Here is a 27808-nt window from a genome sequence, read left to right on the forward strand (position 1 = left end):
TAATAAAGATTTTCCGTGTGTGTGTGTCGAGTGTGTGTGGAGCTGAAGATGGCGGCCAGCTCGGAGCGCAGTCCTCCTCCTTTCCCGGACTCAGAGGAGCCCGAGCTGCTGGAGGACAGTGACGAGGGCGCGGACGCGTTCACGGGCACGGTGAGTAACGCAATATAGCACATTTATGAAGCTAATCACCTGTATAATTCATTCAAACACACACAGCGAGAAAAAGAGCGACCACTTTCACTTCTCTGACACCCTCAAATCTGCCAGTTCTTCTTCTTCAGCCGCACATTCTGCACATCTACCCCTTCACATTGAGTTTACCGCTATCATATACGCTGATTGATGAAATAAACGTGTCGTTTTCGTTATAGCGTCACATTTTGGGTTTAGATTGGAGTTTAGGCCTCCTGTATGTGACATGGTGAACTTCTTGGAGGACTTTGAGTGAATAAATATAACAAGTTATGTGAATTGAGGTAAAGTTGGTTTTATATTCGCACATTTGGACTTTCTCCTTAATAATATCATATCAGAAAGGTATTATTTGCTAATGCTAAATAGGGTAATCATATTAGCAGCTAAAGACTATCGAAGTACAACATTACTTTTGAGGTAAAGTTGATTTTATATTTGCACATTCGTTCAATGACAACTTGTGACACTCCCTATGTTCTTTACCATGGTGCTTTGAATATTCTGTCTCAAATCATATGTAAGTATGACTTCAAAACAATATTAGCACTATTTAATTGACTGAACAATGTACTTCGATAGTCTTTGCCTGCTAATATGAATTTCTTATTTAGAATTTGCGCATAATACTTTTCTGAAAATATAATATTAAAGAGAGTCTAAATGTGTGAATATAAAACCAAATTTACCTCAATAACATTGTTCACAGTCAATTAAAAAGTGCTAATGTTGTTTTAAGTCATACTTGCATATGATTTCAATATTCAAAGTATCATGGTAAACATTATAGGGAACAAGTTGTCACTGAACCAATGTGCGAACATAAAACCAACTTTACCTCAATAGTAGGTGACCCATTTTCCAGGTCAAACTGTTAGAAAAGTGTGTTTTGTGTTATGTGGAAAGTCATGTGCAAATCTCTTATGCAAAAACTAGACATAGATCATAAATGTATATACTAATAAATGTACATGCACACAGGGTGCAGAGCTAGGAAGGCAGGACTGTCTCTAGTAAAATTAACTCATAAGCACAGCAGCCTTTATTTACTCTGTGTAATATGTTCAGGTCAAAGTACTGATGTGCTTCTGGTCATGTGAGTCTCAGATGTGAGCAGAAACGCCCTTTTTTTCTTTTGCAAGTCTTTATTTTGGGTAGGTTTTTCTGCGTGGGAAGGGATTTCCAGTTACTGTATGAGTCATGATGGGGTGGATTGGTGTTTAAAGGGACAATTAATCTAAAAAATGCTAATAAGCTGTACATTTACTCACCCTCAGGCCATCACATGCCGAAGGTGACTGTGTTTCTTAGGTTGAACATTATAGAGGTGTTTCTTTTGTTGTTGAATTTTTTTTTTGGCTGAAACTGGCGAAACGAATTTGGGACGATAACCGTTTTCAAGGTATAGCCCGTTTGGAAAAGTCAAGGTTTTAAAACCACAAATTTTCTACCATACCGTTTCCAAGGTATGTGTAAGATTTTTTTTATATACGTTTTTTTTTTTTTTAGCTTTTTAGGACAACAGTATTTCCAGCAGAAAAGATATCCTAAAATGCCATTTTAATTGTAAAGAAATCTGTGTTTTAGAAACTAATGAAGACAGCAGAAGTTAATGATTCATTTGAATTATCTAGCCTGACGCTTCAGTGTTTCAAAATACTTTAAATGTTTCTCAAAAAGTATATATTGTATTCAAAGGGAATAAAAGTTTTTGTTCTTTACCTAGATAATTAAAAATAACTTATTTTAGAGCAGTAATCACTGTGAAACCGTGATATTTTTTTTATCCAAGGTTATCATACCGTCAGAATCTTATACCGACCCATGCCTAATTACAGCTAGGGCTGCTCAATATATCGTTTGAGCATCGATATCGCAATGTGTGCGTCCGCAATGGTCACATCGCAAGACATGCAATGTTGAGTTGGGATTATAGATAACCACCGCAGGTCAAAACACATGGGGTTTGTTTAAACACTGCAGAATTAAACCATAATAGAGTGAAAGTTTATCATCTGCATGTGTTAAGGCATGTGACTGTGTGAGCATTTTAAGAGTTCAAAGCATATTAGTTGTGCATAAAGGTTATTTTTTTATTGAATTACTTCTATAATGAAGACTCTGCTGTGTTTTTTTTACGTTTGATTATTTAATGTCTGTTCCTGAATACTGATTCTCTCCAGAAAAACCATAAAACATGATTTATTTTACTTTAACATTTGCTCCATTGTGTTTATTTAGCACTGTAGTTTCTTATGTTTATAATAAATTACATAAAGATATTTATATTTCACTTCCCTACAAAATAATCCCAATATTATTATTATTATTATTATTATTATATAATTATTATTGATTTATTTATTCATTTATTTTTCAGTTTAACAGAAAAGGAAAAGTCAAAGGTTTGGAAACCACTTAAGGGGGTGTAAATAAGGATACTAGAAGTCACACTGGGTGAATTTTATAGATTATATCCACTATAGAATCGGTCAATTCAGTATGACACAAGGTTTTAATCAAGCGGCAACCTCCCGCTCTCTCTCGGGAAGCCAATACGGAAGTAACTGAAACTGCAATTCATCAAAATTCCGCTAGTCCTGGCTCCATAATAGAGCAAGTTGCAATTGGGCCCACTGTTAGAATGGCCAATTTTACAACAGAAAAAAAGGTGTTTACAGCCTGGTACAAAGAACGATTTTGGTTCATATAGCTATTATTACCCTCCATGACAACTGTGAGGGGGGTGAATTTTTTTATAACTCATCCATTTCCTTTATTTTAGGTTATATTAAGTTTGCATAATTAAGGGCGTGGCCACTTGAGTGACAGCTAGGTCTCGCTGGTCGCCGTCACTTCACCTCAGCTGAATCCGGCAGATTAGCCACTGATCTCGGCATATTCATCGTATTTTTGTTCTGTTTTATGTGGCTTTACACAGTCAGCTGCCTTTTGGACTTATTTCTTACAATTATCAGATGATATGGGATGCTGTGTGCATTTAATTGTGCTCACAAACCATTCACGTGGCCTCGTTTCCCATGTGAGTAAAGTTATATACTTGTATACCATCGCTATAAATGTAATAGTTTTATTTAAGGTCATTTATCATTAATATTTTTCTTTAGACCCATAAAGCACTCCAGAATGTGCCAGATTGATTAGCTGTAGGCTCTAGAACAGTCATCTGAAGCGTTGTCATACAGTGTTATGCTGGATTTCATCAAGAGTCTTGCATTTACTAACACAGACTATATTTGAAGTGTTTGGAAGTAATTCGCGTTTTCCTCCTGTAGAAAAACGTCATAAGAACAATGCTTACTGGCTCAATGTATTACTACAGTGTTTTTAAAAGTCTAAACACTTTATTGATATAGTGTACAGCCAAGCACATGTGGTCAGAACACAAACGAGTCGCAGGTAATGAAGTATCAAGCGTTTCTCCCAAAGTAAAGTCTGTCTGCTAGGTCTAAGCAAAGTGCCAGCAGGCGTTTGTAGCTCCGCCCACTCTCCGCCTCTTTGCCCTTATTTGGTATCCCGCCGTGGGTGCGATGACGCGCGAACAAAATGGCGACGGTTGGCCGCGCCTACTAGTAGCTTCTTTTGCAGTGTTCAGAAACCTATGGGTGACGTCACGGATGCTCCGTCCATATATTTTACAGTCTATGGTTTTAATACTCGGAGAAGATCCTCTCATGTGTTTTCTTTGCATAAATAGCTTTATTTCTGTGTGGAATTTATTCTTTTTAGTTACATTTACTCAATTAGCAGAGGCTTTTATCCAAAGCGACTTGCGAGTGAGAATAAAAGAAGCTCTTCATCAGAGAGCTGCAGTATATGAATGCTATGACCTTGTCTAAGTTATTTTTTTATTTGTTTATTTATTTTTTCCTTCTGAGCACAAAGAGTCCGATCATTCTTTTGAAGAGATTTTTAACACTGTTAAACCGAATACCAGCTTTACAGGTTTTTAGCAAAAATAAATAGTAAAAACTTTATATAGTCTTAACTACAGTATATATTAAAAATATACGTAAATTAGCCTTTTTTTTTTTTGTATTTTGGGATTTCACGTTTTAATTGTTATTTTTACCCTTTTTTCTGCTTTTGAATTGCATTATGGGATCTTGATCTTACTTCCAACAACGTTTAACCTTGAAAAGTTTGAAGCAGTGACTTTTATTATCATATTTAATAGTTGAAATGGATATATTGTCTGGGTTGGTCTTGTCTATCATGATACAAAAGCCTTGTAATAAATTGCCAGTACATTTTATTTACTGTTATGTCTCTATTTATTATTTCTTATACATTATATTATTTCAAACTAGTAAAATGTCAATAAGTCGAGAACGGTATAAACAGAGGTCTGAGTCAGCTCCAAGTTAGTGGGCTGTACAAACCTGTTTTTTTTTTTAATTAATTTATTTTTATTTATTTAAAGGGCACCTAGGTTAGCCCTTTTTTCAGATTTAATATAAGTGTTTTGCGTCTCCAGAATGTTTCTGTAAAGTTTCAGCTCAAAACACCCATCAGATTTTTCATTATACCTTTTGCAAGATTCTATTTTATAAATTTTTTCACTAGGGTGCTGTTTTGTCGTACTGCGTCTTTAAGGCTAGTCCTCCCCGCCCATCGTTTCTACGTGCATTAATCTCCTCCCTCGGCTGTGTCAGACAACAGACAGACTTAAAGAAAGCAGATCGCACGCAGCGTTTGTGAGAAATACTACATTAAGAACTTTACCAATGAGTATTTGTTGTGCAGTTGCATCGATGAGTCACACACAATGTCGTTACAAAGTTCACGCGCGCACACACACACACAGATACACTCGCACCCAGACAGACAGAGCGCGCGCTTAAGCTTTACACTCTTTCTGCACGCATGTGTCAGGATACAGGTTAATCTCCACTGCTGTATGGATATCTGTTATGTTAATGTACAAAATAAACCTGATTTAACGTCCACAAACCGGGACTGAAGCGTCTTCCTTTATAATTGTTCTGACACGCGGCTGTGCTGATGAAGTAAAGCTGAAGTAAATCGCTGTAATTCATTACACACATGCTCTGTTTTAAAACATTTTAAACTTGTGAAACTCAGTCTTGATCATATTTGATGATGATTGGTGATCCTAGCGAACTGAACAGACCTTTCATTCCCAGTTGCCTTGCGCACGTCTGGTCTTGTTGATATGATTATACATGTGACTACTGGGACATGTTAATACTCACAGCTGTCAATCAATTTGGTGGGCGGGGGGGGCCGCACTCCTACGTCAAGTTGCGGTCGATCTGAAAACCGCTCCAATTGGTCCACCGTTTTATGTTGTTAAATTGAAAAAAAAAGCACTGGGTGTGTTTATTTCACCCAAATATGACGGTCTATACACCATACATGCACATATGTCTGTCCAAACAGCTTGAAAAGTAGATTTTTCACCATAGGTGCCATTTAATGTCTTGCACATGACACAGAGTCCAATATTTTGCTTTGTTAATGTCTACACCTACCCCAATCCTAAGTCCAACCTCACAGTAACTTGATGTGTATTATTAATGTCTACTCCACCTACAGCACCTAAACCAAGCCTACTTGTGTTGTAAGTCCCTCCCACTGGGAGGTCTCCGGGCTGCAGCGATGCCTACTTGAATAGGCCACTTTGATAAACTGTAGAGTTGAATTTTCAATGAATCACAAAATATGGAAACTGGTAATTAACACAGATTTTTTACAGTACAGAATGTCGTTAAAACTAAATAATTTCCGTCTCATTCGCAGTCAATCTCTGAGATGGATTCTCCATCACCGGACACAACCGGCCATTCAAAAGACATCTTCAGCGATCCGGCAGAAGACATCTTCAGCGATCCTCTCAGCGACATTAACTCCGAACCCAAGAAGAACGCAGACATCAAGATCCCGTCTCCTGCTAGCGATGAAGCCGTCGACCTGTTCAGCGACCCGCTGGATGATGATGAACCCTCAGAAATGAGTTCACCCGAGGTCCAAAATCCTGTGCCAGATCTCTCAAACGAGCCTGCAGAAGCGCCAAAGTCTGATAACAAAAAGCAGATTTTCGAACACCCTGCAAAAGTCAAGAAAGCGGCTAGTTCAGAGCTGTTTGATGATGATGAAGATGATGAGGATCTGTTTCAAGAGCCGTTTAAACCAGTGACGAAGAAGCCTCAGGTCTCAGTGCCGCCTCTGGACGTTTATACAGAGGTGAAGGTCAAGCCACAGGTTAAAGATGACCCAACAGATCTGTTCACCGAGGAAGCTTTAACGCCACCAGCCAGCAAACCTGCCACAAACACCAGGACCAATGGAGTGCACTCTGAGGAGCAGGATCTGTTCTCAGGTACAGCACAGTTCACCTGATAGGGGCTCTATCACACAGATTGGGTTTTGCTATTCCAATGTAGGGGGACACGGTGGCCTAGTGGGTAGCACTGTCGCCACAGCAAGAAAGTGGCTGGGTTGAGCCCCGGCTGGGTCATTTGGCATTTCTGTGTGGAGTTTGCATGTTTTCCTGTTTTGGCATGGGTTTCCTCTAGGTGCTCCAGTTTCCCCCACAGTCCAAAGACATGCGGTACAGGTGTATTGGGTAAGCTAAATAGTCTGTAGTGTATGTGTGTGAATGCAAGAGTGAATCCGTGTTTCCCAGTGTTGGGATGCAGCTGGAAGTGCATCCGCTGCATAGAACATATGCTTGATAAGTTGGCGGTTCATTTCGTGGTGGCGACCCCTGATTAATGAAGAGATTTTGCCGAAAAGAAAATGAATGAATGAATGAAAAATATTCCAATGTACTACTTTTTATGGTTGCATGGTTTACTGGTACTTTGGTAGTACCATGATACTATGGCTCCAAAAATACTGACTAGTGCCACTGTAGTTTGTAAACAGTAGTATCATCATTAATGGTTCTACAATATTTAAAAATATTGCATGTGGAAAAGTGACTAAAATACTCACGCATTTGTGTCAGCAAAAAATAAATAAAAATAGACCACTTTATTTTAATTTGAAGGTCTGTGAACCCCTTTTAGGCTGCAAAACTTAAGAATTCACACCTTTCATGGTGTTATGTGTTTTCTGCGACTTGGTTCATACATGCATTTGAATTTGTTCGTTTGTGTTCCAGTCAATATGATTCATTAACTATAATGATCATGAAAATCTCTCAAATTACTTTCGATTCTTACCTGATAAGACTGAAGAAGAAAAAACAGTAGATAAAAAACCCAAAATAACACTGAAACAATTGTGATTTGCGAGTGTTTTGCTCTCTGACTGCAATATACAGTCTGGATACCTGCTGGTTTCCCAGTACTGGGTTGTGGCTGGAAGGGCATCTGCTACGTAAAACAAATGCTGGAATAGTTGGCAGTTCATTCCACTGTGGCAACCCCTGATAAATAAGAGACTAAGCTGTAAAAAAATGAATGATACCTACCGTCTAATAAAATTAATGAGCTGTTATCATTACTATTAATCAACCTCAAAAGACTAAATTAAAATTCTTAAGGCTGAAATTAGAAAACATTGACTTTTTTTCTCTAGTCTAAATGGTTCAGTTGACTATTAGTGAAGGTAGATTTTATTTTGGTAGAATATAAGCCTATGCATTTTAGGCTGAAAAGGTATTTCTATACAATATTTAAGTCTTAACCATGTAAACCAAATAAAACCGCCTGATCTCACAAGGAAACGTAAGTATTTTACGTTTTGTCAGTTTAGTGGCTAATTCGTACTAATTCAGTCGTACGAAAATGTATGATTTTAAAAAGGAGGCGTGGCACCTAACCCCAACCGTCATTGGGTGATGAACAAATCGTACTAAATTGTACGAATTAGATCGTACGAATTCATACGATTAGCCACTAAATCAAAAAGTTACGAATTGCCGTGAGATTTCCTTGGATAAAACCAAAAACTGTGACCGCAGAACTGTGATATAAACCGAATCGATGTCAATTCAAATGCATAGGAATGTGCCACATTGGAAATGCAAGCTTGTGCAACAACTTTCACATGTCACTACGTTCCAAAATTCAAGCTCGGTCAACTCTGACCTGCAAATTTACAACATAAGATAGAAAATCAAAACGTGATGTCTCTGTACAGAAAATATATAATATGGAGCAGTCGCTCGCTCGTCTTAATAGTGTCACATGATCTTGTTTTATCCTGCCACTTTTCGCCACACCATACAACAGAATTTCACATGCTCACTCTACCGTGACTGCAGCTCTAGTCTGTTTCAAGAGTTCACACTTAGATATTGTTTGACAAATGTTAGCAGGTTTGGCATGCTGTCCCGGGAGAGTACCCTAAGCTCGGAGATAATTGAGCCGATTGAGCATGTAAGGGGAGTACGAGATCGGGTAGTTCACGAGAGCTCCCCGTGGTAAAGGAAGAAAGGGGGGAGAAGGGGTGGATGGAGGGTTTTTTCAGAAAACGAAGATAAGGGAGTCATTTTTGCTAGGCTACTTATAGTAAATTTGGATTAATCCGATTAGTTAGCTAATGATTGAAAATGCGAGACCAGCTGCGGTCAATCATACGCTCGTCATATGAACGGTCAGTCATATGCAATCATGCACGTACTCTTCTCGAAATTAGTTTGTAAAACTTCTTATTTTTTTAATCGCAACAGATTTATTAACAGGCATTAGACTTGGTGTCCAAAGTTTTTGTGTGTGGACAATTTTTTTTTAGGATATCTAATATGAAAAAACACATATTAAATAGACATCCATCAAGCGTTTGTTTACATAGAAAAACAATGGAAAACTAGCACACTTCAAATGCATTCTGTGTCAATGGCCCCTAGCTAGATATGCAACTTTTTCTTGCACATGATTCTACGTTTCAAATTATGTGCTGCACTTCCCTATTGTGGAACTTCCTGTCAAAAACACCTGAAATGAATCCTTTTAAATAAAAGGTTGTGCTGCAAATTATTGAGAGGAATATGTGGCTTGCACTTTTATTTTTATCCATCATGAAAATAACATTAAGCTTTGGTATTTTAACGTAACATTAGTATCACAAGCACGTCTATGGCACATTGTCTTTTGTTCTTCCAGATTATTTTCTCTTTGTATTGCCGACAGTGAAGTGAAATTCAATATACGTCTGTAATACTATTGTGGAAAGACTTGTTTTGAGTTAATTCCCGGTCTGCTGAAAGTCGTTTGTTAATTGTAAGAATTTTGTATGGATGGTATAACAGAGGACAATAACGACACACCCTTGTACACAGTTTATTAAGAATCAGTGTTTTTAGAGCAGGGGTGCCCAAACGTTTTCTCATGAGGGGCCAAAACCAACCTTGATTGAGGCTACTCGGCTGAAGGTAAACATACTGTAGTTGCCATGGATAATTTCCTAATTTATTAAATAATATTTAAAAATAACTAAAAGACACTGCTTTATATAACTAATACAGCATAATTTGTTTACATTTTATAATGAACTTATTACGATAAAAACAATCTCATTTATAACGGAATGGAATTGCACTAGTTTACCAGTCAAGTTGCCATGATTTGCCCACTGATGTCTTCTGCACAGTCCTCTGTCCATTGAGTGATATTGTTTCCGTTTTAAAAAAATCGGATTCACGCAGTTGCTGCAGATTTGTCGGCTGCACATCCATGATGCAAATCTCCACCTCATCCCAAAGGTGCTCTAATGGATTGAGAGCTGGTGACTGTGGAGGCCATTTGAGTACAGTTAACTCATTGTCATGAAACCAGTCTGAGATGATTCGTGCTTTATGACATGGCGTGTTATCCTGCTGGAAGTAGCCATCAGAAGATGAGTACACTGTGGTCATAAAGGGATGGACATGGTCAGCAACAATACTCGGGTAGGCTGAGGAGTTGACACTGCTCAGTTGGTACTAATGGGCCTAAAGTGGACCAAGAAAATATCCCCCACACCATTACACCACCACCACCACCAGCCTGACCCACTGATACAAGGCAGGATGGATCCATGCTTTCATGTTGTTGATGCCAAATTCTGACCCTACCATCCGAATCAGAAATCGAGACTCATCAGACCAGGCAACGTTTTTCCAAACATTCTGTTGTCCAATTTTGATGAGCCCGTGTGAATTGTTGCCTCAGTTTCCTGTTCTGGCCATTTGTCATTATCTAGAAAAAAATGTTCTCACGTCTTTAGAGAATAAAACAAATATGCTATCCTATTTGCTATCATGTCAAAATGGACCAAAGTCTCTAAGGAATATTTCCAGTATACAGTAAATCCAGGGAAAATTTCCAAGTGGTCTTTATGAATCATCACCTAACAAAATTACTGACACTTAACCTAAAATGAAAAGAACTCCCTTTAAAATTAGTTTTGTGAAATTTTGCCAAAAAAGTTTTATAATTGTTTTTAATCCTATATTAATACAAAAAGTCTAAAGAAATTTTTTCTGTTTCGTTGTTGTTTTTTTTTTTATTATTGCATTCATTAAATTTTTATTATTCAGTAAGCGCCAATAGCCTAGTGGTTAAGTGCGCTGACATGTAGCTCACGGCGACCCGAGTTTGATTCCTGGCTCAAGGTCCTTTGCCGACCCTTCCCCTCTCTCTGCTCCCAACTATTTCCTGTCAATTCTCTGCACTATTCTAACTATTAAAGGATAAAAACCCCTAAAAAATAATTATATAAAAATTTTTTATTATTCTCAATAGTTTTTGCCATGATGGAAGCAGACATGCCATTAAATAAAACATGTAAACTAAGAAAAATTTAACTTTAATATAAAAAAAATAAGGTGCGACACGGTGGCTCGGGGGTAAGCACTGTCACCTCACAGCAAAAAGGTTGCTGGTTTGAGCCCCGGCTGGGTCGGTTGGTATTTCTGTGTGGAGTTTGCATGTTCTCCCCGTGTTTGTGTGGGTTTCCTCTGGGTGCTCCGGTTTCCCCAACAGTCCAAACACATGCACTGTAGGTGAATTGGGTAAACTAAATTGACCGTAGTGTATGAGTGTATGGGTGTTTACCAGTGATGGGTTGAAGCTGGAAGGGCATTTACTGCATATGCTGGATAAGTTGGCAGTTCATGCTGCTGTGGCGACCCCTGATTAAAGAAACTAAGCTGAGGGAAAATGAATGAATGAATGTAAAAAATAAAAGGTAATGTTAATTAACCCATAATGTAAAGCTGTCTGAAGTGCGGTAGGCTGGTTGTTTTTCTCCTTTTTAAACATGTTGTATGGTCAGGAATGCCTGCACATCACTTCTGCAAGCGAGGGATGGTGAATCCGCTTTCTCAGCACAGATACAGGAAGAGGAACAGGAATTCCTCAATGCCCTTTGACCTCTGCCCTCGATTCATGCTGCCTATGGAATGTGTTTTTGCATCTGCATATGTGTGTGCGTGTGTGTTTTTAGTTTTACTTGAATCCATAAAATGCTGTGTGTGATTTATTGTGTTGTCAGAAGCTACAGTGGAGTTGTCTCTGGACAGTCCTCAAAATGACCGCAAGAAGAAAGACTCTGTGAAGCCATCAGTATCGGCTCCTGCTGCTCCTGTAGCCTCCAGCTCCAGCAAACCTCCGTCCAAAACACTCGAGGAGGTACAACACCTTTTCAGCTCTTTTAAAAAACATTTAATTAAATTTAACCAATAATAAAAATAATTTTCATGGTACTTGATTCCATTCATTTCCAGTTGACTCTTCTCACCTGATTCTTATTAACGAATCAGTCCTAAATTAATGCATTGTTTGTTTCAGGGAGTATATTTTGTAAATGTGTATTATTATTGTTATTATTATTGTTATTATTATTATTATTATTATTATTATTATTATTATATTAGCAACCCCTCATCCTTTTTTTTTGTTTATTTACTAACATCATTTACATTTTGGTATTCAATATGCATATAATTTATATGGGACTATTTATTTATTTATTTATTTTGTATTGTTCTGTTTTTATGTTAATGCTCCGTATTTGATACTTATCTGCAATATTTGCAAATAAGAAAATCAATTTTAAAAAGTTAAAATCATAAAAATTAATATTATTATTATTATTATTATTATTATTATTATTTTAAAAACTTTCACTGTAATACTGTAATTTAAGTCATTTAATGATATTTTCTTTATCTAATATTGCTAAATATTGAATTTATATATAATAATTATCTAATATTATTATTTTTAAAGTTAATTTGTATTTACTTACTTTTTTTGTGTATTATTTACCCAAAAAAAATATTTACACATCAATGTGAAACTTTAGATAAATAACTTAAAACATAAATACCAAACTAAAAAATAAAAAACATCAATACATACAGTCTTTCATTACAATGGTAAAATTAAAAACACATAGCGAAAACTGTTTTTGTTATTTAATATATATATATATATATATATATATAGGGTTATATATATTGTATATAATATTGTATATCGCAGACATGATAAATGATTAAATGATAAATGAATTTATTTTATGCATTGGTTGTTTTAAAACTAAATGTTTGTACCAGTCCTCTGGTTTCCCCCACAAGTTCAAAGACATGCGCTATGGGTGAATTGGGTAAACTAAATTGTCCGTAGTGTATGAGAGTGTATGGATTTTTCCCAGTGATGGGTTGCAGCAGGAAGGGCACCCGCTGTGTTAAAAACATATGCTGGATTAGTTGGTGGTTAATTCTGCCGTGATGACCCCTGATTAATAAAGGGAATAAGCCGAAAAAAAATGAATGAATGAATGTTTTTACCAGTAAATTTTAAGTCTAAATCTAAAAAAAAGTCTAGATCTAAAAAATATAATTTACCAGTTTAGTTAAATCATTTCTTAAATGATATACAAACATGGATAGTTAAAATGGCATTTTTTTCCTAGGGAAATTGTATATCAAATAGTCAATAACAATGTTGCACATCGCATATTTTCCCAGTATCGTGTAGCCCGATATATGAATATACACTCACTGGCCACTTTATTAGGTACACCTTACTAGTACCGGGTTGGACCCCCTTTTGCATTCAGAACTGCCTTAATCCTTCGTGGCATAGATTCAACAAGCTCCTGGAAATAATCCTCAGAGATTTTGCTCCATATTGACATGATCGCATCACACAGTTGCTGATCCATGATGTGAATCTCCCGTTTCTCCACATCCCAAAGATGCTCTATTGGATTGAGTCTGGTGACTGTGGAGGCCATTTGAGTACAGTGAACTCATTGTCATGTTCAAGAAACCAGTCTGAGATGATTCGCGCATTATGACATGGTGCGCATGGACTCTTTTTCAGAGCATTCTCTGTAAACCCTAGAGATAGTTGTGCATGAAAAACCAAGTAGATCAGCAGTTTCAGAAATACTCAGACCAGCTCATCTGGCACCAACAACCATGCCATGCTCAAAGTCACTTAAATCACCTTTCTTCCCCATTCTGATGCTCGGTTTGAACTGCAGCAGATCGTCTTGACCATGCCTACATGCCTAAATGCATTGAGTTGCTGCCATGTGATTGTCTGATTAGAAATTTGCGTTAACGAGCAGTTGGACAGGTGTGTCTAATAAAGTGGCCAGTGAGTGTACATCTTTATAAAATGTTTGAGTGCTAATCACTTTCATTTAGTCAGACATGATGTACTAAAATAATTACAACTGTAGATAAATTACTGTAACCAAATAAAATAAAAATACAATGGTACTTATGCTTGCTTATTTACATTTCCTAAAAGTATCACAGGAGAATAATTAACATCTTTTCCTCCTTTTTATTTTTCCTGTCTCCTTGTTTCACACAAAGCTGGAGGAAGAGGAAAGTGAAGACAAGTTTGATCTGAACATTTCCATCACAAATCCAGAGAAAGTCGGTGAGTCGATCTGTTCTCCGCTAGATTTAGCTGTCTAGTGTCTCTTTGTTATTGGAGATTAATGCTTTGCTCATAAAACACAGGTTTAAAATAGCTTTTGTTGGGCTGAGTTTGCGGAAAACCAGAAAGCGAGATGATAAGATGAGGTGAAATAGTTATGATTAATGAGCGGAGCCACTGATACGGCTGTGTAGAGTAATGCTGGATGATCACAGCTTCCTCTTTTTGCCCTTTGCCAGCTCTTTTTCTCTTCCTGTCCCTCTGCTGTTTTAAAGGTGTGGTGCTTCTGCAGTGTCTAATATCAGCACTTCTTGGTGGAGGAAATGTGTTTGAGATTAGCGATTTCTCACATTTACTGTTTCTGTGTGTCTGGTGACGAGTTTTGGTTGTCATTCAGGAGGTGATGAATATGAACTTGCAATTATAGTTTCTATCTCTCTCTCTTTCTTTCTTTGTCTTTATTTTTTCTTTCTTTCTTTTTTCTTTTTTCTTTCTTTTTTCTTTCTTTCTTTCTTTTTTTCTTTCTTTTTTTCTTTCTTTTTTTTTTTCTTTCTTCTTTCTTTCTTTCTTTTTTCTTTCTTTCTTTCTTTCTTCTTTCTTTTTTCTTTCTTTTTTCTTTCTTTTTTCTTTTTTTTTCTTTTTTCTTTCTTTCTTTCTTTTTATCTTTCTTTCTTTCTTTCTTTTTTTCTTTCTTTTTTTCTTTTTTCTTTCTTTCTTCTTTCTTTTTATCTTTCTTTCTTTTTTCTTTTTTTTTCTTTTTTCTTTCTTTCTTTCTTCTTTCTTTTTATCTTTCTTTCTTTCTTTTTTCTTTTTTTTTTCTTTTTTCTTTCTTTCTTTCTTCTTTCTTTTTATCTTTCTTTCTTTCTTTTTTTCTTTCTTTTTTTCTTCTTTTTTCTTTTTTCTTTCTTTCTTCTTTCTTTTTTTCTTTTTTCTTTCTTTTTTTCTTTCTTTTTTCTTTCTTTCTTTTTTTCTTTTTTCTTTCTTTTTTCTTTTTTTTCTTTTTATGTTTCTGTGTGTCTGGTGACGAGTTTTGGTTGTCATTCAGGAGGTGATGAATATGAACTTGCAATTATAGTTTCTATCTCTCTCTCTTTCTTTCTTTGTCTTTATTTTTTTCTTTCTTTCTTTTTTTCTTTTTTCTTTCTTTTTTCTTTCTTTCTTTCTTTTTTTCTTTCTTTTTTTCTTTCTTTTTTTTTCTTTCTTTCTTTCTTTCTTTCTTTTTTCTTTCTTTCTTTCTTTCTTTCTTTCTTTTTTCTTTCTTTTTTCTTTCTTTTTTCTTTTTTTTTCTTTTTTCTTTCTTTCTTTCTTTTTATCTTTCTTTCTTTCTTTCTTTTTTTCTTTCTTTTTTTTCTTTTTTCTTTCTTTCTTCTTTCTTTTTATCTTTCTTTCTTTTTTCTTTTTTTTTCTTTTTTCTTTCTTTCTTTCTTCTTTCTTTTTATCTTTCTTTCTTTCTTTTTTCTTTTTTTTTCTTTTTTCTTTCTTTCTTTCTTCTTTCTTTTTATCTTTCTTTCTTTCTTTTTTTCTTTCTTTTTTTCTTTCTTTTTTTCTTTTTTCTTTCTTTCTTCTTTCTTTTTTTCTTTTTTCTTTCTTTTTTTCTTTCTTTTTTCTTTCTTTCTTTTTTTCTTTTTTCTTTCTTTTTTCTTTTTTTTCTTTTTATCTTTCTTTCTTTTTTTCTTTTTCTTCTTTCTTTCTTCTTTCTTTTTATCTTTCTTTCTTTTTTCTTTCTTTTTTCTTTTTTATTTCTTTTTTTCTTTCTTTTTTCTTTTTTCTTTCTTTTTTCTTTTTTTCTTTCTTTTTTCTTTTTTCTTTCTTTTTTCTTTCTTTCTTTCTTTTTTTCTTCTTTCTTTTTATCTTTCTTTCTTTTTTCTTTCTTTCTTTCTTCTTTTTTTCTTTTTTGTTCTTTTCTTTCCTTTTTTTTCTTTCTTTCTTTTTTTCTTTCTTTGTTCTTTCTTTGTTCTTTTCTTTCTTTCTTTTTTCTTTTTTACTTTTTTTCTTTCTTTTTTTCTTTTTTCTTTTCCTTTTCTTTCTTTCTTTCTTTTTTTCTTCCTTTTGTTCTTTTCTTTCTTTCTTTCTTTCTTTTCTTTCTTTCTTTTTTTTTTCGTTATTTTTTCTTTTTTCTTTTTTTTTTTCTTTTTTCTTTTTTCTTTCTATTTTCTTTCTTTTTTTCTTTTCTTTCTTTTTTCTTTCTCTTTTCTTTCTGTTTTTTCTTTTTTTCTTCTTTCTTTTTTCTTTTCTTTCTTTCTTTTTTCTTTCTTTCTTTCTTTCTTTCTTTCCTTTTGAAGGGTTGTTATTTTGTATAAGTAAAATGAAAGCCACTTTTATTACTTGACCGTGGTGATGCGTGTCTTTTTATTGTTGTATACTTTATGGACATGTAAGATGACATCCACAATGAAATGGTGAAATAGAGCTACACAAAGTATTTAAATACAATTGATCTCTTTATTTGCCAGATTGTTACCTATATAGCTAACATAGGTTTGGCAGATATTGTATTTGTCACATGAGCTAGCTTTTCACCTCCTACATTTATATATAGACTTTGTGTGGGGCTGCTCGTTTCACATGGGAAGAGCTTAGCCAATTACAACAGGGCTCATTGAAAGATGCAAGGCCCTGATCCCACCATGTTTTTGCAGTGAGAAACACCTTTTTTAAAATTGTTTTCTATTGGCAGCGAGCTTTTTATTTTTAATTTATGATTATTAATGATTTTTTTTAAACTGCATTATGCTGCTCGTGTTTCTGACGCTGCGCTCTGTGCGCCTACAGTTGAAAATCTCAACTCTGTGTGGGAAAAATGCCTGAAGTTAAGCAATCAGCACCAAGAGCTTTGATACAGTGGTTTCCTAGCAACATAAAAAGTGCAACACACTGCTCTTTCATAAAGTCAGCAAAAAAGGCAGTGCAGCGTGCCTGAAAATCACATTCTGTGTGAACGGCCACTAAGGGGGTTTTTACACCTGCCTTATTTAGTTAGGTTGAATCGCACCAGAGTTCGTTTTCCCTCTTGGTGCGGTTCGTTTGGGCAGGTGTGAATGTAGCTTTTGCACTCGAGTGCGTACCAAAAGCGGACCAAAAAAGCCTTCAAGCTTTCAAACGAACCGCTCCAGGGTGAGAAAATGATCCAAACTAGAACAGACCCAACTGCAAAAGTACTTCCCTTTTTGGACAAATCCAGCTCCCGTAGTCCGATGTGCTTTGCCATCTTATGGGGTGTAAAGGAAAAAAAATTGTCAACATCGCTTTACCAACAATTTTAAACAGAGAGAGAGAGGGAAAAACATGTCCTGATGGATCGTTGGTAATATTTCCGGAAGTTGACCATGTTGCAGTTTAGCTAAATTAATTCACACCTCCTCCTGAAGTGACTTTGCAATGCATTAAAACATTGTTTTCCATCCGCGCTTCATTGTTGCAATTTATAGTTTATCTAATGTGATGTATACAATCCATATAGTATACTATGACCAGGGATACAATCAGCCAGCGCAGTCGTCCCTCCATAGTAAAAAGCGGCATTGCCGGTTTGTTTACTTGCGGGATTTCCATTGACATTTTCCCACATGTCAATTCTGACCAAAGGAAATGCGTTCAATAACATCTGGCCAATGAGTGATGTGGATTTTGTCACATGACTGCATTTTTGGTTCTTTTCAATTGGTTCGGACCAAAGCGATCAGTGTGGTGTCAAAAAAAAGGACTCAAAAACGGCAGAAAATGCTACAATGCATCATTTGTTGCTCTTGATCTGGATCAAAAGAACTGAACCACAGATGTGAAAGCACCCTAAGTGTTGAAAGCTATGATAGTACTTTTTTATTGGTTTATGTTAGATTGCTGGTGTAACCTAGTCTTCTGGCTTGTACTAACTGGTGGAAAACCACTCTGAAAACCTTTCGAAAATGAGCAAACTAGATCAGATTAGGCTAATTAACTTCTTTTTAATTAGCTTTTTAAAACTCTTATCTACTTGTTAACTATTGGGACAATTCACACAATAATACAAATTCATTCATCCTCAAGTGGTTCAATCCTTTTTGTTTTCGTTGTTGAACACAAAATAAGATATTTTGAAGAATGTTGGAAACCGTTGAAACATCCATAGTAGGAAAAAAAAATGCTACGCAAGTGAATGGTAATCGGTTTCCAACATTCTGCAAAATATCATCGTTTGTGCTCAACAGTAGAAGTTAGCCGTGTTTAGGATGTGGTTTTGTTTGAATCTGTTGATGTAATTGTATTTTTCTCTCTGCTTCTCACAGGTGATGGTATGAACGCATATATGGTCTACAAAGTTTCAACACAGGTGATTAATGCCGTTTACACACACAGAATGTAATGAGAGCCGCGTCTGAATTTGTGTCTAGTCTATTAATCTCTCATTCTCGTTTTCCCCCAGACGTCTTTATCCATGTTTCGTAGCAAGACGTTTACCGTACGCAGACGTTTCAGTGATTTCCTCGGACTGTACGAAAAGCTTTCAGAGAAACACTCGCAGAACGGATACATTGTACCTCCGCCACCAGAGAAGAGCATTATGGGTAGGACTTTTCTAGTTATTTGATATGCTTCGGCTTAAATGGACAGTTCACCCAAAAATTAAAGTGGTTCCAAATCATTAAGAGTTTCTTTCTTCAGATGAACACAAAAGAAGATGTTTTGAAGAATGTTGGAAACTGATAGATTAATAGAACTGATAGAAACCATCAATGGCTTTCAACGTTATTCAAAATATCATCTTTTGTGTTAAGCTGAAGAAATAAAAGCCATTTGTTTGGTACAATTAGAGGGAGAATTACTGATTTCGATTTTTGGGTGAACTATCCCTTTAAATGCACAAGTTTGAGAGTTTTAATTCTGAATGAATGTGTGTTTGTCAGGAATGACGAAAGTGAAAGTTGGGAAGGAAGATCCGTCATCAGCTGAGTTTGTGGAGCGGAGGAGAGCTGCTCTAGAGAGGTTTGATAGTCTTATTTCTTATCTGTGTGTGTAAATGTAAAGCTATGAATCACATTTAATCTCTACGATTTTGTCCTGATTACAAATATGATTTGTCTTGTTGATGAGACTATTCAAGTTGTATTTAAATGAGGATGAAAAAAAATGGCTTTGAAAGTTTAATATAATATAATATGATCTAATATAATATAAAATAATACATTTTGAAGTAAATAAGATGTGTTGTGTGTGTATATGTATGTATGTGTGTGTGTGTGTGTATATGTATGTGTATATATATATATATATATATATATATATATATATATATATAGATAGATAGATAGATAGATAGATAGATAGATAGATAGATAGATAGATAGATAGATAGATAGATAGATAGATAGATAGATAGATAGATAGATAGATAGATAGATAGATAGATAGATAGATAGATAGATATAGAGATATATATATATATAGAGAGAGAGAGAGAGAGAGAGAGAGAGAGAGAGAGAGATGTGTATATATATATATATTATTTTTATATATATTTTAAGCATTAATATGGTGCATATGTCACAGTGTTTATTACTCTTATTTCTTATCTAGGTGTATAAATGTTAAGCCAAGAAATGCATTTGATCTCTAATATTTTGTTCTGATTGACCAGAAAGTTTTACTAATGAATTGCTGTGTTGATGAGTTTCAAATTGTATTCATCTAAATGAGAATAGAAATACAGCTTCAACTGTTTAATATAATATAATAATTTTAATACTTTCTATAATTTTGCATAAAGGTGAGAAATGTGAATCGAATAAAATTAATTGAATATATTGTTAGTTATATCAATATAGAATACCTTCAATAATGTAAGGTTGTTTTCTAATAATTTAATGTTTTTAATTATTCACCATGAGAATATGACAAAATGCTTAATTACTTAATCTGGATTATAAATTTATTTTATATTTTATTTATATTTTAAATTAATTTTACATATTCAATTAATGTTATTTATTATTTATTTTATATTTTATTTATTTCATATTTTATTTATATTTTAAATTAATTTTTACATATTCAATTAATGTTATTTATTATTTATTTTATATTTTATTTATTTCATATTTTATTTATATTTTTAAATAAATTTTTATATATTCAATTAATATTTTTATTTATTATTTATTTTATATTTAATTTTATTTATTTTATATTTTTATTATTTATTTATTTTAAGGCATACATAAAAATACTCATGATATAACATACTCATTGGTCAATAATATGGTGCTTATGTCACTATATTAATGACCAATATTAATGACTGTGTTGTTTGCAGGTATCTTCAGAGGGTTGTGAGTCACCCGTCTCTCCTGCAGGACCCTGATGTCCGAGAGTTTCTGGAGAAAGAGGAGGTGAGCTGCTGCTTTTCTCAGAGAAATTCCCTTCAAACACGCTCCTGTTCATCTATATTTCTGTTTGTGTATTAGTTACCCAGAGCGGTCAGCACACAGACTCTTAGTGGAGCCGGTTTCCTCAAGATGCTCAACAAGGCCACTGATGCTGTCAGTAAGATGACCATAAAGATGAATGAGCAGGACGTGGTGAGTGGAAACACACACTGTGCTCCTCCGTGTATACTACTAACCTATAAACAGTACTAAATATAAATGTGTTTGTGTGTTGGTTTCAGTGGTTTGACGAGAAGATCCAGGATGTAGAAAATGAAGAACAGCTTCTGCGCAAACTTCACGTCATGGTGGAGTCGCTTGTGAACCACAGAAAGGTCAGAAGTGCAGATGCAAGCAGTTTTAGATGTTGAAAATCTGATTCTCTTCATTAAATGTTACGTTTATTGAGTGATACAGTAAATTCAATTGAAAATTAGGTCGCATGTGACTATAACTGATCCAAAACTGCATCAAGAGGGAGAAAAAAAACATAAATGGGTCATTTTTAATTGTTTAATTTAGAAAAAAGTTTTATTAGGCTACTGGTAACCCTAAATAAAACCTCATATCTAACTTGTATTCATTTGTTTGTTGTTTTTAATTGCATATTCATTATTGAAATGTACTTTGTTGCTGACATGGCATTAAATAAAACTTCATCTTCATCCGTTGTATTCTGAGATTGGTGTTGTGTGTTTCAGAGTTATCTGGGAACACGGCGGTGTTTGCGAAGAGTGTGGCGATGTTGGGCAGTTCGGAGGATAACACTGCTCTGTCCCGCGCTCTGTCTCAGCTCGCAGAGGTGGAGGATCGAATCGAGCAGCTCCACCGCGATCAGGCCGCCAACGACTTCTTCACCTTCGCTGAGCTGCTGGCTGATTATATACGCCTGCTGGGAGCCGTCAGGGTATATACACACACATATATATATATATATATATATATACAGTGCTCAGCATATATAAGGACACCCCTCACAAATCTCTCTTTTAAATTCATATTTTTAATAGGATGCTTTACAATATTTTATTTATGCATATACGTTAGATTAGTCAGTACTGAAGCCAAATCTGGAGCTTATCTAACAAAATAACTTACGATGACGGTCCAAAAACTAGTACACCCAAATTTAAATGTTATAGAAAAATATTGAATACAAATTTTAAAAAGAGGAAAAATCAAGAGAAGCATTTATTTTTAGTTGAAATTTTGTGTTGTAATTTTTTTTGCAATATTTTGCTTGAACTTAATTGTATTATCTTTCAATTTTCGGCGGCGCAGTGGGTAGTGTTGTCGCCTCACAGCAAGAAGGTCGCTGGTTCAAGCCTCGGTTGGGTCAGTTGGTGTTTCTGTGTGGAGTTTGCATGATCTCCCTGCGTTTGCGCGAGTTTCCTCCGGGTGCTTCGGTGCTTCCCCCACACTAAAGACGTAGTGCAGGTGAATTGGGTAGGCTAAATTGTCTGTAGTGTATGAATGTGAATGAGTGTGTATGGGTTTCCCAGTGATGGGTTGTAGCTGGAAGGGCATCCGCTGCATAAAACATGTGCTGGATAAGTTGGTGGTTCATTCTGCTGTGGCGACCCCAGATTAATAAAGGGAATAAGCCGAAAAGAGAATGAATGAATGAATCTTTCAATTTCTAAATATTTTTGGTTACTAAACTGTTATTTTAATAAATATATCAGTTTAATAAATCTGTTTAGTTTAAATGCACCAAAATAAATTGCCTATATTCACTGAGAAATGGATAAAAATATAAATTTTCAAAATGAGGTGTACTCTGTTATGCTGAGCACTGTATATACACACACACACACACACACACACACACAGAAGAAAAACACTCAAATGTCATGCATACATTATTTACTGTGGATGATTCAGTGCATGGTGTTAAACTGTTTTGGTAATGATTTGGTTATTATATTAATATAAGTATTATCTTTTGGCTGATATGTCAAGTTTTGCGTACAAATTAATATTACTGTTTTTTATTATTATTATTATTATTATTGATCTGTAAAAAAACATTGTGTATATATATGTATTAGTTATATTTTAGATTTTTAATAAAGAAATATATATAATTATTATTATTATGATTTTTATTTTGTATTTTTTCGTTATATTTTAGATTTTTAATAAAATATATATAATTATTATTATTATTATTATGATTTTTATTTTGTATTTTTGTTTTGTTATATTTTAGATTTGTGATAAATCTATATTTATTGTAACTAATAATGCAATTACAAAAGTATGTATCATGGTCCTGAACATTTAAAATCTTACTGAAATACAGCTATAATAATTATAATCATGAATATTTTTTATTAATAATTCATTTATATAGTTTTTCGGCTTAGTCCCTTCATTAATCTGGGGTCGCCACAGCTGAATGAACCGCCAACTTATCCAGCATATGTTTTACGCAACGGATGCCCTTCCAGCTGCAACCCATCACTGGGAAACATCCATAAACACTCATTCACACACATACACTACGGACAATTTGTAGCTTACCCAATTCACCTATAGCGCATGTCTTTGAACTTGTGGGGGAAACCGAAGCACCCGGAGGAAACCCACGCAAATGGCCGAAGAACATGTAAACTCCACACAGAAATGCCAACTGATGCGCTTCGGCACCGTGCCTAGTGAGGGTACGCCCTAAGACTATGTACAAGAGGCATCATTGTGGGAAAAATATTTCTTAGCTTTTATTTACATTGGAACAAAACATTCATTCAGAATTTGCCAAGGGCATGCATAATTTTGGCCTTGACTGGACAGATTACCATACAAACAATTGTATTATAATTATGACTAATTTTAACATATTATAATAACATTTATTCAGTAAAAAAAAAAAAATAAGATGATAAAAATCTCTTTATACATTATTCTTGTTACACTGCTATAAAATTAGAGAACTAGCATCCAGCTCTTAACATGTCTGTGTGTTTATCAGGGTTGTTTTGATCAGAGGATGAAAGCGTGGCAGCGCTGGCAGGACGCTGAAAGCATGTTGCAGAAAAAACGAGAGGCCGAGGCCAAACTCCTGTGGGCCAATAAACCTGACAAACTCCAACAGGCCAAGGATGAGATCGCTGAGGTGACCGAGCAAACATGCTGCTGTTTGTTTGCTGGATGTTTTAACACACTCACTGTTGTTTTACAGATGAACTGTTACTACTGGGTTTTATTTATCTCATGTTTTTGTATTGTTATCCTACAGTGGGAAGCGAAAGTCACGCAGTACGAGAGAGACTTTGAGAGAATCTCAGCCACCGTACAGAAAGATGTCATCCGTTTTGATGTGAGCCCTGATTTCTGTCTTTTTTTGAAGTGCTCCATTATTTTTCAGATATTGCTTTTCATGTTAATGTAAAGTCTGCGAGGAACAAAACTTCACCAATTGACGAAAGTGAAGGAAAAACGCCTCCAGAGAAACCAGGCTCAGTTGGGCATGACCATTTCTCCTCTGGCCAAACTTCTTTAGTAGCATGTTTTAGAAAGTTTATGTCAGCATATAACATGTTACTACCCCATTGCTAGCATGTTTTAGCGCATCGCTATTACGATTCGAGTCAGTGCTTGTATCTTTTAATATTGCTAACATATCATGGTACTTTTTAGCTGATGGATGGATGGAAATATTAAAGGTCTCGTGAAATTAAAATGAACTTTTTTAGATGTTAGTATCGGTGTGTTCGTTTTAAGGTTTTCCATAGGCTAGTGTGCTAAAAAATTACGTTTAGAAGATTTAAACCTGATATAAACACCCAAAGCTTGCAGTTTGTCACTTCTCCCTAAATGGATCAATGGATTTTTTTTAATGGATTTATTTTTTTACGTCACCTAATAATTCAGTTTCTCATAAAATCTTGACCAATCAAATGCTCTCTAGTATCTGACATGCCCCGCCCCCTTTAAGATGCTTTTCAATCGATGCGCTTGAGCTCAATCACTCACTAGAAATGCTGTGATAAAAACAAAATGCTATTGGCTGATTTTTAAAAAGGGGAGGAGCTACTATGTCACGCCCTTTTTTTCATGTTTCAGTTGAGATTACATCAAACATCAACTAAAAAATTTACATTTCAAAGCACTTCACCAGACCTTTCAAAGGGAGTTTGAATTTTGACAGTTGGTGTAAAGACATTTAAAAATTTTACTTTGGACAGTTGGGAATCGGAAATCGTCTACTACTCCAGCAGTTACTACTTTTGAATTTGCTACACGGCCATTAGAAATGTGCGTTCTATATAGTATGATTGTGAGTAGTATGAGTACTACATCCGCCATTAGACTTGACTTAGCTGTGTCAGTTGCGTTGCTTCACTCCCAATCATGAGTTCTCTCGTGGTGCGTCATGGGATAGCATAGCGTCCACTAGATGTGCACAACAGAAACTTGTCAGAAGTTGTAGGTCATCCAGGTACTTCTCGCATACTGTTATTCAAACACTTTGAATTGGGACACACCACTCGGCTTGCATTTTACATAGTATTGACCTTATTCTTCAATGCGGAAGTGCGCACGTTTTTGCGATTGTTTCAGAACTTCCGATTCAGTTGCCTATGGAAGAAATGACTAGGAATAATAAACGGCAAAAAACGGTCAAACTACCTACTCTACAAACAAGTGTTTGCATTACAATACAGACAAAGTAGAATAATATAATAAGAAAATATCAGTTTGCAACATCAAGCAGCAAAACGAGCTGTTTTTAATGTTTAAAAATGAATGGAAGTGAATGAGACCGGAAGTTTCGAGCCAACATGATTCAAATGGCTGCGCCCACTCGTACGCAGAGAATAAGGTGAATATAGTAGGGATGTGTGCAATTTTGGACCCTGCCTTTGATCACTTGGATCATATTAATATACTGTCAGTGCAAGTCTATTATGAGAATTTTTTTGGTTTTTAATTGTCAGTTTTAGGAAGACTAGAAGTCTGATCAGTTAGAAAAGACATAGCCATCCAAGCCAGAACCAACTGAAGGTCTGAACCAAACCTGGTGGTCGTAGCTTGAAAGCTCTCAGATGAGTTACAGAAATTCAAGTCTCACAGGAAGAGGTTTAGCTGAGAGATTTTTAGCATCACCATCCAATTAAAGTTTCTTTTCTTTATTGAATCTTAAACTGATATAAACCTATAAATGTAAGGATAAAGATCTTTAAGATTAAATTAGCTTCCTCTATTGACTTTATTCTTCATGAACGAGCGGGCACAGCCATTGGAATGTTTTTGTCTCGAGACTTCATCTCATTCACATCAGTTAGATGTTAAAAATCAATCATATGGTGCTTGATGTTGCAAGCTGATATTTTCTTATTATATTATTCTACTTTTCACGAACGCAGGTAGTTTGAGTCTGCCGTTTGTTATTCCTAGTCATTTCTCCTAAAGACAACTATATCAGAAGTTCTAAAACAATCGCATAAACAAGCATTGCATTGCATAAGCTCAATTAAAGTCCTAATGAGGTCATTTAAATAGACTGACTTTTTTATGTCCTTACTAACAGAAAGAGAAAGCTCGAGATTTTAAAAGACAAATCATCAAGTATCTGGAGTCACTGCTACACTCTCAACAACAGGTACCGAGCACATTAGAAATCATTTCACTCAGTCATGTTTACAACTTGCACAACTTCTACACATATCAAACATGTGTAACGGTTTTCTCTTTCTCTCTCCACAGCTGATAAAATACTGGGAGGCGTTTTTGCCAGAGGCGAAAGCAATCGCGTGAGGTGTCGCAGAAACACACTCACCCATGACCGAGGCCTTCTTCACTCTTTACCTCTCGCCTATAAACCAAGAGAAATCAAGCTGCAAAGGGAAATCATCAGTCCGGCCGCTCTCTGATCCAACGAATAACTTTGTATATTTTTTTTCCTTCCGTCTGATCTTCACCTTTATTTTCTTACATTTGAATCTTGATTATTTGGGGAGTGTAAACGCATGGTGGTTGGTTTTGGGTCTGTCTTCCTCGTTTGTATGCAACCAAAATTTCTTTTTTTATCACTCACTGGGATTTGTTACTGCCAATGGTTTCCACTAGAGGGCGCTCTCTGTTCATTCAGATTTCTCATTAGGCCACTTTGTGTGAGATAAACGGTGACTTATTTTAGAAATCCAAATATTGAGAGAGAGAGATATAAATATATATACTTTTAAACACCGTGAAGTAAATGAATAATGGATTATTGATATAAAATAGGCTGGATATTGTGGGAAAGCATGAACTAATGTTGCTGGCTCATAGTTTTTACACAAAGAATCAACTTTAAATCTTCAATAGATTCATGGTTTTAGTACATTCATGACGTAAAGCATTTAAAAAACGCACTTCTGAAGCGTTTGATATCAATATCGGAGCTCTTTCAAGCAGCACTTCAGTCTTAAATACGTATTTTTTCTCTCTTTATTTGCTCGTTTCCTCCATTTGTAGACATTTATGCCAACATGTTATTTTTGTCCGTGTCAAACGCGATTATTTGTGTTATTCACTCGATTCTGGCATGCTATGATGATTAATTAACATTTGCTACTCTACTAATAATAATTACACCGTTTCTACATCTGATTTTGTTTTGCTGCTGTTAGATTCATGGTCATTTATAATGTTAGGATGTTGCGTTTGTATTAGTTTGCTTCATTGAATGGTGTTTCTGGCCCTGCTGTAATGACGCAGATGTTGTTAACAGGTTTGACTTCACCATTAGGTGCCATAATAATAATCAAAAGTTTGTTTATTAGAAGAAAGAAAAAGCGGTGCGGGGGGGGGATTTTTTTCACTATGGACACTTCTTTTGAGGAAAACAAATAAAGATTTAATAATTACAAATATCAAGATTGTGAATTTATTTTTTTTTTTTTTAATGGTCATTTTCTTGTGTGTGTGTGTGTGTGTGTGTGTGTGTGTGTGTGTGTGTGTGTGTGTGTGTGTGTGTGTGTGTGCGTGTGTGTGTGTGTGTGTGTGTGCGTGTGCGTGTGCGTGTGCGCGTGTGTGTGTGTGTGTGTGTGTGTGTTTGTCATGACCATTGTTAGTCATATTTCTGTTATATATTCATTAATTTATTAATTTTTTTTTCAGCTTAGTCCTTTTATTAATCGGGTCACCACAGCGGAATGAACCGCCAACTTATCCAGCATTTGTTTTATGCAGCGGATGCCCTTCCAGCCACAATCCGTCACCGCACACACATACTCTACGGACAATTTAGCTTACCCAATTCACCTGTCTTTGCACTTGTGTTGGAAACCCACGCTACATGGGGAGAACATGCAAGCTCCACACAGAAATGCCAACTGACCCAACCGA

The 27808-nt window shown here is 35.3% G+C and overlaps 1 protein-coding gene across 1 annotated transcript; it reads left to right on the forward strand.

The window, feature by feature from the left end:
* On the forward strand, nt 1-27331 carry snx1a (sorting nexin 1a). The gene is made up of 15 exons (XM_056451594.1): nt 1-150; nt 5977-6556; nt 11662-11798; nt 14003-14069; nt 18335-18378; nt 18472-18613; nt 18953-19031; nt 20359-20434; nt 20510-20623; nt 20713-20804; nt 21170-21377; nt 23445-23588; nt 23712-23792; nt 26007-26078; nt 26183-27331. Exons 1-15 carry the CDS (start codon nt 49-51, stop codon nt 26231-26233), a joined length of 1989 nt encoding a protein of 662 aa, XP_056307569.1. The 5' UTR covers nt 1-48; the 3' UTR covers nt 26234-27331.
* The last annotated feature ends 477 nt before the right edge of the window (nt 27332-27808 follow it).

The sequence above is a fragment of the Danio aesculapii genome, chromosome 25 (genome assembly GCF_903798145.1).
Source record: "Danio aesculapii chromosome 25, fDanAes4.1, whole genome shotgun sequence".
Classification (NCBI taxonomy): domain Eukaryota; kingdom Metazoa; phylum Chordata; class Actinopteri; order Cypriniformes; family Danionidae; genus Danio; species Danio aesculapii.